Here is a 13,111-nt window from a genome sequence, read left to right as displayed (position 1 = left end):
ATATAATTTATTCCTATCTTATTTATCTTGATATATTTATTTTCCTCTAAACAATCTCCTGACACCTTTCTTTGAGAACACAAAGAATTGCTTATCGGCTACATGGAATAAGAAAAGATTGTTTAATTAGTATTATTTCTTTGAAGTGTGGGCAACAAAACACATGAAAAATCATTCAAGCAGAGACATTACATATATTCCGGACCCAGAAACTGAAACTGGAATTCATATAATATACTTATATATATCTACATCTTTCTAATTAATGGTACATGCAGCCGAATATATACAAGAAAAATAATTCATAACTCTATCAGGATAACTTTTAAGTAGCTCTTCAGAGAAGATACATCAATGAATGGTTTACAACCCTGTTGCCTCCATTAATGTAACACAGAGCTTCTTCTAGTTTCCTCCATCAGGTAGTTTCTTCAGCTGGCTGTGTGAATAAAAAGATCAAAATAAATAAATAAACACAAGAAGTTCAACTAAAGTTCTATCTTTTAATGAACTCCTCGATAATAGTTCAAGTTCACATAAGATTTATATATATAATTTTTATACCCGGTGATTTTTCGATCGCTGACGATGTGCTTGATTGGCTCTTTGTGCTTCCCGAAGGTCTTAGATGAGGATCACTTATCACTTCCTGAAGGAAAAACCGTCAGCAGTATGTGAAACAGTCCATAGGTTTTTCACAGAGCCTAGAATTATAGTTTGTCAAACATATTACGGTTTTTCACCTGTGTCATTGAAAATGAGTTGCTCCCCAACGAGAAGGAGCTTATGTTTTCTTCAGCAAGTTCTCTCAGTTTATTCAGCTCTGGCAATACAACCTTGCCGAGATCTGGCCTATCTTTTCTTCTAAGTTCTGCACATTGGAACGCTAGCTTCGCGAAGGAAAGGGTTTCGTCCAACGGCCAGTCAATCACAGACGGATCCAGCATTTTGCTTAACGTTCCATTCTCGATAGCTCTGCCAACATTGTGTGTCAATCCCATTGGCGACTTACCTGTTATCAGTTGCAAAAGCATGACACCTAGTGAATAAACATCTGATTTTACACCAAGCATTCCGGTTTGTTGATACTCGGGATCGATATAACAGAATGTTCCAGCTGTTGATGTCATTCTGTACTGTGTTACATTCTCCGCAACAGCTGGTACGAGCCTGGCTAGTCCAACATCGCTAATTTTACTAACATAATTTTGGTCTAGTAAAATGTTGCCAGGCTTGAGGTCGCGATGAACTAATGGTTCGGGTTTGGTTTGATGTAGAAAGAGTAAACCTGTGGCAATCTCTGCTGCAATCCGGAACCTGAGTTGCCAAGATAGAGGTTGAGTATTCCGTCGGTGGAAGAGACAATCGTCTAAGCTTCCACTCGCCATGTACTCGTATACAATTATGCCATACTCTGGACAGGCTCCTAGAAGGAGTACCATATTTGGATGCCTTATGCTGCTAAGAATCTCAACCTGTATTTGGATAATGAAGACGAAGATTAGAAAAATAAACCTCAACCTTATCTATACAAGTAGTAACGTTTTTGCCTCACCTCTTGTTGAAATTGTGACCTTCCTTGAGCCGCGTCGGGACGTAGAACCTTAACTGCAACTGGTGTATGATCAAGATAGCCCTTATATACAGGGCCATAGCCTCCTTCACCAATCTTAAGATGTTCAGAGAAGGATTCTGTTGCTATTTCAATTTCATCTATAGTGTATCTCCTGTATCTTAGATCATTTTGGTCCACATTATCCAACATCCATTTTGCGCCTTCCGATTCTTGAAGGGCTTTCATCTCGAATTTCAATCTTCTTTGCGCTTCCAACTCTGCAATTCTCTTCGCCGCTTCTGCAGCTTCTATTGCAGACTTGCACTTAGCTTTCTCTTTCTCGGCAAGTGACAATGCCGTTTCCTCAGCAACCCGTGCCTCTTCAACTCTTTGCTCTTCTTCAAGTCTCCAGCGTTGGAGCTCCATTGCCTGCAGTAACCATATCAATATAGCGTTCCATATGCATTTAGGAAACAGGTGTTTAGACTACCTTTTGTTTTGCTAGAAGAGCTTCTTTGCACGCCGTACTGTACATATCCATTGTTTGTTTTAGCTCGAGCTTTAACCGCCTCATTTCAGCTTCCACTTCATCCTGTGAGATTGCAATACATTCATATAATGTTTAGTCAAGCTTAATTATTGGACTAATAAAATATTGAGCGCTCGCCTATTAACTAAAGCTTTTCTAGTTTAAACTTTTAAGTGGGATGAGAACTTAGTATTAATAAATCATATCATTCTTTTTGAATGTTTCAACAGTGAATCAAATACTAGGAAAATCTCAAAAACTTTCATTGCTGCTTAAGAAATTTACTTTTACCTTTCTTTCCTACATTCACAAAAAAATTAACTCTATGATCCTAGTCTATATCACAAATGATCAAAATGCCATAGTGTAATCCATCAAGTACGCCTGTGAAATCCCTAATTGAATACTCGAATTTAAAGCTTACCAAGTTCTGTGATGAGCATGAGCATGATGTTCTTCCACTTTCCTGTGACATTGATGAGAATTCATGGCAAAATTTGTCATTAAATTTAATTCCCAAACGCTGTGATCCAAAGCTATGGTCTGAGTTGGTTGATACCCGCGAGGGTTGGGATACATCAATGTAATCATAGACTATAGGAGAGTTATGCTCAGTGCTTGGCCTGCCAGAGCTAATGAATGATATATCAGTTTCTGCTTCTGAGAAGACCTGGAACGACCTTCTCTGAAATCTTCCTCTAGTAAAAGGTGATCTGTTTTTCACATAATGGCTAGGGGTCAGTCCCTCGTTAAAATTCTTAATGTCAAAGCTAGGACAATATAAATAAAAGAACTTCTAATCTCAATAACATTGTGAATTATTATTATTATTTTTTTAAACTGATGACTCTTAGCCCTGTTATATCGATATTAAAAACTCCTAAATTAATTTGTATGTGTTACGATCCTGATTGGGTCTCACATTACTAAAGAATGGGCTTGATACTGGGTTAATAATTACGTGGACACCCTCTCCTCACTAGCCGGTTTTTAGTTTCGCATTTCTGTGACGGTTACAATTGTTATCAAAGCAGGACCATCCTCGTAGGAGGCGACCTAGAGTTATAAAAGTTGTGTTACGGATGGGGTGACGAAGAGGTATAGAGTCTTGCTAGCACGACCTGGAGGTATAGAGATCACGCCGTGGATGGGCTGACCTAGCGGTATGGAGCCCTGCCAGCGCAACAGGGAGGTAGAGAGCCCTACCAACTGATATAACGATTTCTACGAATTTTTGGCTGTGGTTATAGCGAATTCTACTCATTTGTAGTTTCTATCTATTTGTGGTTGTTACGATATGAAATTTTCTATCAACTTAATATTGTATTAAAGCTTACTTGACAGACTCTTCGTGTGAGTAACGAGGCTTGGATGACGTCCTGTCTGCAGAATACTAAGATTAATTAGAATTTTACCACAAAATTGTTAGAACTTAAGCAAGAAAACTTTTCCACAATGAAGAAAAGGCTTTATAATTTAGAGAAACAAACCTCTTAAACTCTTAATATTGTTAGCATGTGTCTCAGAATGATCATTATGGACCTCTAGTTGATGCAATAGCGGGGAGGTGAATGGGGCTGCACGAGAAGCATTTCGTTTTGAAGAAATTTTCCCTTTGGAAATGACATATACATTACAGAAATCGGGTGCTGCTTTCGATGCACTCGTGGGAACATCAGTCTTGAATTTTCTGCATCACAAAAACAATCAAAGTGTAAGAATTTGGATATGTTCTAATGTTACAATCTAGAAAACTAAATTAACAATGAACTATTCTTGAGTTGGCATAATCTAATTTTACTGGATTTTCTCCCCTTTTCTTAATTTAGACTGTTATATCACAAACAGTCTATGTAATTGATGAAATTTTTTTCAAAAAATGATGTTTGAGAAATTTCAAGACCTCATAAATCCATGCCGAGAAGGGGCACCAAGAACCAAATTCTCAATTGCTGCATAAGAAACATATTCTGTTAATGCTTTTGCGATATCCGTGCCTTCGAGTGACACATCCAAGCAATGTATCTGACAGAAGAAATTGCATAGTTAAACAACCATTTGAGAAGACACAAAGAAAGATTGAAAGGATAATTAAAACCAAAAATACAAGAAGTTATTCAGATGTAAAATGGGTAGAATAGGTCAACATTCTTAGAAATTATATTGTTGGGTATGAATATATGAAATAACAATATTTCTTATAACAACACAACATTTAGTAATCTTAACATAACTAATAAAATAACCAATTTGACATCTCTAAAGGCATGGTTGACGTTTATATTCTGTGAATGAAATTTTATCTCAAACGATTTTTAAACCTACATCTTTACGCGTACAATAGCAATGAAACGTGAGGAAGAGATCTTTGTTTTGCCTCTCAGGTTGATGTTTATAAGGTGATGAATTGACATCATGAACTTGGCTATGGCTATAACCTGCAGTCAAAAGGAAACAAGGAGAAACATGTTAATTTCTCAAAGGCTTGCATTCAAACAATTATCTGACAACATCAGAATGGCAACATACATCTAATTACATATTTGCCTAGAATTATACGTGTTACATTCAGAAATTCTATCAATTTCAATATCAACACAAAAAAAAGAGAAGACAATAAAATTAAAAATATTGATGATTACCAGAAAGGAAAGAGTTACTTTGATTAGAGGAAGGTGTTCTATGAAGAACATGGATTAATATAACAGTTTGGCCCTTGGCGAGAAGATTATCAAGTGCCCATTTGATAGCAAATTGGCTTCCTTTATCCTTGTCTATTGCAACTGCAACTAGCCCGTTCCCACTAGTTTTCTTTGTCGTCCCATGTCCCTTTGGGAGCCACATTGTATTCTTTCTTCCTATAACTTGAGAAAATAATGTTTGTTTTTAAAAATCTAACAAACTAACTTTAACAAATTGTGTAGTTTAAATCTGAATTTTGTTATGAATAATTTTTTTAACTTGTTTACACTATTTGTTGTTAATTTGCAAACAAGGAGGCTAAGAGAGGCTTGAAAATCCTCTTTTTTTTTTTCACTATCTTCCTGTTGAAAACTAAACAACACTTTGACCACCGCCTTTGATTATCTCCATTTCTGTTCAGCATTTATCGGCTTTTCTATTTTCGGTTTTTTCAATCTGAAGCTATCCTAAGAAATAGAGTTGACAGGAAATTTGTCTACCAGGTAAAAAATAGCAAAGCTAGAAAAGAAAAGGGAAAATAATAAAATAAAAAACCCACAATTTTCTCCCTATCTAATTATGCCATTTTGATTGTAAGATGAACTGTTGTTCAATAAATAGTGGAAAACGATATGAATATTCATTAGTTTTGGACCATTACAGGAATTATTGAAAGAGCTACTTTGTATTTATCTTTATTGACCTTTTTTTTCAACTTTTTTGAGGTGATATTGTGTCAAACTGCAATATAATAGAATGATATTAGATAATAATATTTTTTAGGGATTGGATCTTTTATCTTGAATTTTTATTCAAATCGTTGACACAAATTTTCAACTCCTTATCCGTTACAAGTCAATGGTTTTAAGGGGCCGTTTGGTTGACGGTAACGTGAGATTACTGAAGTTATATCATCTGCTATTACTTGATTATCATGTTTGGTTGTCAGGGAATATAAGATTCCGGTAATCTTCAAATACTAATAGTAGTTACTATTGGTAATATTGGAGGTAATCTGATTACTTCCATTTGATTAGGTATTCTAAGATTACCAGGGTAATCTTTTTTTTTTTTTTGTTACAATTCAATCTCTTATTAATAAAATTTTAGGACAATAATGCCCTTATTTTTAAATTTATTTACGTGAATATGACTTTCACTATTTCACCCCAATTAAATAACTTTTGGACAAAATTACCCTTGAATTCAAAACAAATTGCAGCCCACCCAAGCCACCACCCCCACCCACCTACTGCCGAAAATCGTTGCCACCGAAATGGTGCGCAAAAGGCCAAAAATGGTCGCGGTGCATCAATATGGCCATTTTCGACCAGATGTCTAGTTGGAAATGGCCAGATTGTGCCATATCTGGCCGTTAACGGCCATCAATCTGGCCGTTGACTGCCAGATCAACGGATCTAGCCGTCGACGGCCAAATCTGTAACGGTTGGCCATTTTCGGCTAGATCTCTAGCCAAAAATGACCATACAGCACACAAAGGCCATTTCCTGCCTTCCGTGCGCCATTAGGTTGTCGGCTGCCGGCGACCTGCGGTGGTTGCCAACGGCCGACAGTGGCTGGGTTGGTAGAGGTGCTTTGTTGATTTTCCAAACTTTTATTATGGGGTTGTTTTCGCTAAGTTTTTAAATGCAGTGGGATTATAATAATCCAAATAATAATCAATATTAAAAAATAATATAATAATAATATTTAATTAGAGGACAATTCAGTAATTTAAATAACATACCAGCCAATTTATTCCTCACTAAGCATATTAATATAATATACCCACCAATTAACTAAACACATTTTCCTAAAGATTTCCAGTAATTTTTAAGGTAATCTAACTTCTCAATAATCCAACATTCTCTTAATCAAACGCCCCCTAAGAGTTAATGAAGTGGCAATTAAACTAACTGTCTCCAACTTCCATCTTGTATAATATCTTATTAGATTAAAATAAATTAATGATCATGAATTTTCCCACAGAGTCCTTGGACTCCAAATTCAAAGGTTTAAATAATTAGGTTATTTGAAGATCTACCTTGACGACAAATGTTAAAAAATTTAAAATGGTACATTTAAGATGAAATATTGCATATTGCTCATTAATTTAGGGCAGATAACACAAACTACCCTATATTTTCACAATTCATCTATAAACAATAATTATTTCAATATGAAATACTCTTGTAATTTCATAATTCATCACTTTGAGTATCGTTGAGATTAAAAAAAAAAAAAAAAAAAATTCCTTGTAGATTATAAAAAAAGGTCATGAAAATATCCAAAACCTTTCCTAGCAAGGGGGTCTTTTGTAATTTTGATAATGGTTGGATACACTTTATATTGATTGATATTATAGGGGTATATAAAATGCTAGAATTTGATAGTGGATTAGCGTTAAAGCTCAATTTGCATAGTAATTAGTAAGTAATAATATTTGGTTTATTGGGTAATCTGTCTTGTGTCACGTCCAAACCAAGCCCAACTCCGCACGAGGCCCAATATCCAATGCAAAAAGCTTGACCTAGACTTAACCCAAGAGTATTATAGAATATGTTAGAGGATATTTCCAGAATTTTCCTTCACCAAAAAGGCAATAGAAAATGATTAAGATTCTATTGCTTGTATAATTAATAAGGCATCCATCTTAATGGATATATAGCGATCTAGACCGTCAGATCTACTTGCAAACTCCTATATAAACCTAGCTAGTCTTAGGTAATTTTCATAGTCTAAGCATTGTATTTATTTCAGAGAAATATAATAGAGTTTTTCTCTTTATCTTTGTTCTTCGTGTTCTTGTTGTTCTTTGAGAGTTTGTGGATTATTTAAGCTGACTTATGCCAAATTTCTTGTTTGTATACTAAGGCCGCACGATTCTTCTAGGGTCGTGATAGTTGGCATTAGAGCATTGGTTTTCAGATCCCATCTCAAGGAAGCGAACGATGATAGGAAGTGATGGCAACTCAAGTGATGCAAGCATAGAGCATGAGGATGTTCACAAGCCATAGAAGAAATCTCGTGGCCATTTGAGAACTCATGATGTGTTAAGATCCATGGAAGCAAAGTCGGCTAAATTTAAGTCAGCATTGGCATACCATGTTAAGAAGACCATGTTGAGAAGCTAGATCAACTAGATAAATTTGTGGAGGAAGCCAACAACAAGTTGGAAGGAGTTGGAGACTCCATCCTCAATGTTGTTTTTAAAAGTGTCACAGAAAGTCGTCAAGCAACCATTGACTTTATCAAAGCTTTTGAAACAAAGATGTTTGAAGCATTGGCCAAGCACCAAGCTCAATTTAAGGAGGTGAAGATGGACTGGGCTATTTATAAGAAGGTAATATCAGTGGGACCAATCATTTATTCATCTATAGTTGCAGCACCATGTATTGAAATTCCTAAACCCAAGGAGTATAATGAGAAAAGAGATACAAAGGAGATGGACAATTTGCTTTGGCACATGGAGCTCTACTTTAATGCAATCAAGCTGCTCAATGAAAAAGAAAAGGTAAATCAAGCAATTATGTATCTTCATGACCTTACTGCTGGTTGGTGGCATAGGAAGTATGTTAAGGTAAAGAGTGAGACTTGCAAAATTAAGACATGGGAGAAACAGAAGAAAGAGTTGAAGCACCAATTGTATCCTGAAAATGTGGCTCATGGTGCAAAGAAGTGAATGAAGGAGTTAAAACTCACTTGTTCCATAGTGAATTATGTCGAAGAGTTTTTCAAGCTAATGTTGCATATTAATAACATGAGTGAGGATGATTAGCTATTTAATTTCATAGATGGACTCCAAAATTGGGCTCAATAAGAAACACAAAGGCATGAGAGGAAAGATATGTCCTTAGCCATGATGATAATAGAGACTCTTCAAGATTACCGAATAAGTAACACTCTCTTTAAACATAAAAATTCCAAATCATGGTATGGCAAAGCTGGGGGAGCAAAATAGTTTCATTCCAATGACAGAAAGAGTCAAGCACCACCTAAGAAGGAGTGAAAAAAGGAGAAGAGAGAAAGCAAGCCTTGGAATAATTGTTTCGTATGCAACGATTCACACTGGAAGTCAGAATGTCTGAAGAAAAATGTACAGAATGCCATAATTGAAAGAGAATCGAGTGAGAAGATTCAAATGGGGTCTTTATAACTCTTCAATGCCTTGAAAGCAAATCTAGTTCTAGTCAAGCCGAATGAAAAATCCCTCATGTATGTGGAGGCTTGCATTAATGGGAAGGCTTCTCATAATTTTATTTAGAAGAGGAAGCCAATATGTTAGGCCTCAAGGTTGGCAAAAGGAGAGGTTAGTTGAAAGAATATTGAAGGGAAACCTCTTGATGGTGTACCATGTGATGTGGATCTACACTTAAGTACATGGATTAGCAAGGTAAACTTTCAGTTGTTCCTTTTGATGATTTCGACTTCGTATTAGGTATGCAATTCGTCAGGCAGTTTAACGTTGTGACATTGCCTCGATTCAACATTATTTGCATCTTGGAGGGAAACTTGTGCATGGTTTCCACAATGATGAAGCCCACCAAGACAAAGCCAAATGATAAACCACATCTTCTCTCAACGATACAACTAAAGAAAAGAGCTAAGCAAGGAAAAGCGACATATTTAGGCACTATGCACACAATGGACGATAAGAGTGATGACTTAGTAGGCGAGGTACCAAGAGAGATTACCAATGTACTTAGTGAGTACAAAGATGTAATGCCACTAGAATGCCACCTAGTAGGCATGTGGATCACAAAATTGAGCTTGAGCCAAGAGGCAAACCACCCTCAAAAGCCCTCAACTGCATTTCACCACCTGAGCTAGATGAGTTGAGGAGACAACTCAAAGATTTGCTAGAGTCAAGGTTCATCCAACCATCTAAAGTGACATATAAAGCTCTGGTCTTATTTCAGAAGAAGCATGATGGGTAGTTACGATCGTGTATTGACTATAGAACACTAAATAAGGTTGCCATAAAAAACACGTACCCTATTCCTTTAATTGTTTACTTGTTTGATCAGTTGGGCTATGCCAAGTATTTTTTTCGAAGCTTGATTTGAGGTCAGGATACTAGCAAGTGAGGATAGCCAAGGATGATGAAGCAAATATGGCTTGTGTACTTGTTATAAGGCATATGAGTTCCTCATGATGCCCTTAAAACTTACAAATGCACCAGACACTTTCTGCATACTCATGAATCGTATTTTCAAGCCTTACTTGGATAAGTTAGTGGTGGTGTACCTCGACGATATCATCATCTATAGCGATACACTTAAGGAGCACATAGAACATCTCTAAACCATTTTCAAATTGTTGCAAGACAATAAGCTCTACATTAAGAAGAGCTAGTTTTCATTTGCTCAACCAAAGGTAGAATTTCTTGGCCATAAGATTAGAGATGGCAGACTTATAATGGACAAGGCAAAAGTAAGGCTATAACGGAATGAGAATCGCCCACGAAAATGATAGAGTTACATTCTTTCTTAGGGCTTGTATATTATTATTGTCGGTTCATCAAGAGCTATCCAACAAGAGTTGCTTTGCTTACGGACCAACTAAAGAAGACAAAGGCTTGAAAGTGGTCTTAGTAGTGTGAAAAGGCCTTTGATGATTTGAAGCAGACAGTGATAAAGGAACATGTGCTCATCTTACTGGATTATGTTAGAGTAGGTGCCCTAGAGCCAATCAATTATTGTAAAATTGACTCTGTAATAAATGTTTATTTATCAATAAAAGGCATATTCTTCTATATCGTGTATATAATGATATATGTCCTTAGGATGGTAGAACCGTGATAAGGGTATCAAGTATTTCAAATCTTGATAGTGAGAACCCTATGATTACATATGGTGGCCATTCTAGAAACGTCCGTAGTCCCAGTATTATTCTGACCAAGGACACAGATAATACGATAAGGCTATCATAGTGTTGAATGACCCTATCGAAAGGCAGTGACTGATCTCACTTGTCAAGGTTGTTTGTTGATAACCTGGTGCAACGCATGGGTGCTTGCTAGAGGCAAGTTCACTAGACAGACCCACCAGAGGATTCCATATAGATGGTAACCCCGGTGTCTATGGAATAAATCCTCTAATGAATGGTGGTGTATGTGATCCTTAGACTTGAGATCACTAGAGTGCCTTGTGCACCAATTGATGTAGTTTGACACTAGCCCAACGTAGTTCTATTAAGAGCTATCAATATAGTAGTGATTAGCTACATTGAGAAGTGTATCGAGACTATGGTGGATGGACAAAGGATTCATCACTCCTAGATATTGGAGAAGTTATCTCACTGGGTAATTCAATAAATGACAATGACACTAAATCTGTGGCCACAGTAAGATTGAGTTGTTGCTCAATCCAATTTGATATTCCTGTCATGGGTCTAGTAACTGAATACAAACATGTCGAGGATATCTGAGGTTGACACTATTTCTGTGCCTTAGTCTCGATGAGATTCAAAGGATTTGATTGCGCAATAACCATATCGTTGACAGGCTACGGTTTCGCTAAATCCGAATCTATCGGGTGGCCATGATATCTTGCTAGGGGGCAATCTTGGTCTGTGTGCTGTGAGACGATTAATTGGTGTTAATCGCGATACTACACACTGCCGATATGATGAGGAGCCTACGAGTCACACCCTTAGAAGATAATTTAAGAATCGTTTTTTGTGCAAGGGGTATTTTCATCTTTTATGATGAAAGGGTATTTTGGTAATCTCACAGTGCAATTAAATTTGCTGATGTTGTTGCTTGTATTTAATTTTAATACTAAAATTAAAATTAGTGAGATTATATTTAAATATATGTGGGCATGTATTTAAATAGTTTATTATTAGTAATTAAATGTTAATATATTATTATATATTAATTGATTTTAATTATATTAATAATTGATTAAAATTAAATTACCAAAAAGGGTGTGTTTGGTTGCAAGGGTGAATTAGGGTTGGAGCCCATGGCTATTTCTTATTCGAATAGGGTTTTAATTGTTGCACTTTATAAGTGCAACTTAAATTAAAACAAAGTATGATTATTCAATTATTAAAAAACCCTAGCCACCCTTTTACTCTCTCTCCCACACCCCACTCATTGATTAAAGATAAATATTCTTTCTCTTCTTGACTCATTGAAAAACCTTGATTCTTGAAGTGTCACGATCGAGGGCTATCCTTTATCTTGACGGGCTTTCCCCGCACACCGGACATGTCCAAGGTATTGTACTCATAGCGGAGGTACTCATGTTACTTGGCCAAGGTATAAGTTCAAGGTTCAGGTCATGGGAAGGGCATTCGCAAAGTTGAAAAAAGACCACAAAGCAAAGACTATTTTGCCTTTTGTTAGATTTTATGCTTTTTAAAATAAAATTAACATCTAAAGGACTATTTTGTGTTAGGAACATACCTTTGACATCTTGGATATTACATTTGGTATCAGAGCAAGTATTGTGTTACTTTAAAACGGGGTGTTTTAAGATGTTCTCTATTGCGGAGTCAGACATTTATGAGAGTTGATGATAGTATCCCTCATGTAAGGTTCCGCTGCTTTAGTTGTCCAATCGCTGTAAGTATGTTTACCTGAATTTATGTACATATTGATTAGATGATTAACGTTATATGTGTGACTGTAAAAGGGAATAAATATGAGGAAAACAAGGAGAACAGATCCAGGGTGCAGTGATGCTTCGAATGCACAAGATGTTCCAACTGCACTTGAAGCTCCTAACCCAGCAGTTGCTACTTCAAGCACTCTGGGTTTAGATGTTGCAACATTGGAGCATATGATCCAGGAGGCTGTTAATAGAGCTTTACGGAGAACCTCACCAGAAAGTACAAGTACTCCAGTGACAACAATGACGACCAATGTGGTACCAAGTCAAGCAATAGGGACGAGTACCTCAAAAACAATTGTTCTTTCAAAGCAGATTGAACCGATTTATGGCCTCTTAAGTAAACATCAGCCTCCAGAATTTAATGGCACTAATGATCTAGTAGTAGCAGAACAATGGATCAAATTGGTAGAGAAAGCTACTACTCTATTTCCTATGACAAATCAAGAGAAGATCTGGTATGCTACGTACCTATTGAAAGGAGATGTTATGACATTGTGGGAGCTTATAGAGCAGACTCAAGATAACACCACTCTCACTTGGTTAGGGTTCAAGGAATTGTTTGAGGCGTAGTATCAAACGGCGGATATGATATCTTCTAAACTGCAAGAGTTTATTAGTTTGCAACAAGGAAATATGACAGTCAAAGAGTATTCAGTCAAGTCCAACTCCTTGGCTAAGTTTGTACCCACACTGTTCAGTACACCACAAACCCGATTAGAGAGA

General features: G+C 36.5%; 1 protein-coding gene across 1 annotated transcript; it reads right to left on the bottom strand.

The window, feature by feature from the left end:
• Window positions 1–405: 405 nt before the first annotated feature.
• Window positions 406–4,928, bottom strand: LOC116122587 (U-box domain-containing protein 35-like). The gene is made up of 11 exons (XM_031408421.1): window positions 4,745–4,928; window positions 4,410–4,522; window positions 3,988–4,109; window positions 3,575–3,774; window positions 3,203–3,236; window positions 2,509–2,815; window positions 2,046–2,147; window positions 1,556–1,984; window positions 744–1,475; window positions 588–649; window positions 406–439 (listed from the first exon to the last, which is right to left on the bottom strand). The coding sequence occupies exons 1-11, from the start codon at window positions 4,926–4,928 to the stop codon at window positions 406–408; spliced, it is 2,319 nt and encodes a 772-aa protein (XP_031264281.1).
• Window positions 4,929–13,111: the final 8,183 nt, after the last annotated feature.

The sequence above is a fragment of the Pistacia vera genome, unplaced genomic scaffold (genome assembly GCF_008641045.1).
Source record: "Pistacia vera cultivar Batoury unplaced genomic scaffold, PisVer_v2 Contig1023, whole genome shotgun sequence".
NCBI classification, from domain to species: Eukaryota; Viridiplantae; Streptophyta; class Magnoliopsida; order Sapindales; family Anacardiaceae; genus Pistacia; species Pistacia vera.
This window is presented reverse-complemented; position numbering and strand designations above follow the sequence as displayed.

What these genes read in the sequence shown, in the direction of transcription:
- LOC116122587 (XM_031408421.1), bottom strand. Translation starts at nt 4,928, where the DNA reads ATGTGGCTCCCAAAGGGACATGGGACGACAAAGAAAACTAGTGGGAAC. An exon ending in CAATATTAAGAGTTTAAGAG is followed by an intron (nt 3,237 to 3,574) that starts GTTTGTTTCTCT and finishes CCGCTAGGTCAG; the next exon opens with CCCATCCACGGCGTGATCTC. An exon ending in ACTCATTTTCAATGACACAG is followed by an intron (nt 650 to 743) that starts GTGAAAAACCGT and finishes TTTTTCCTTCAG; the next exon opens with GAAGTGATAAGTGATCCTCA.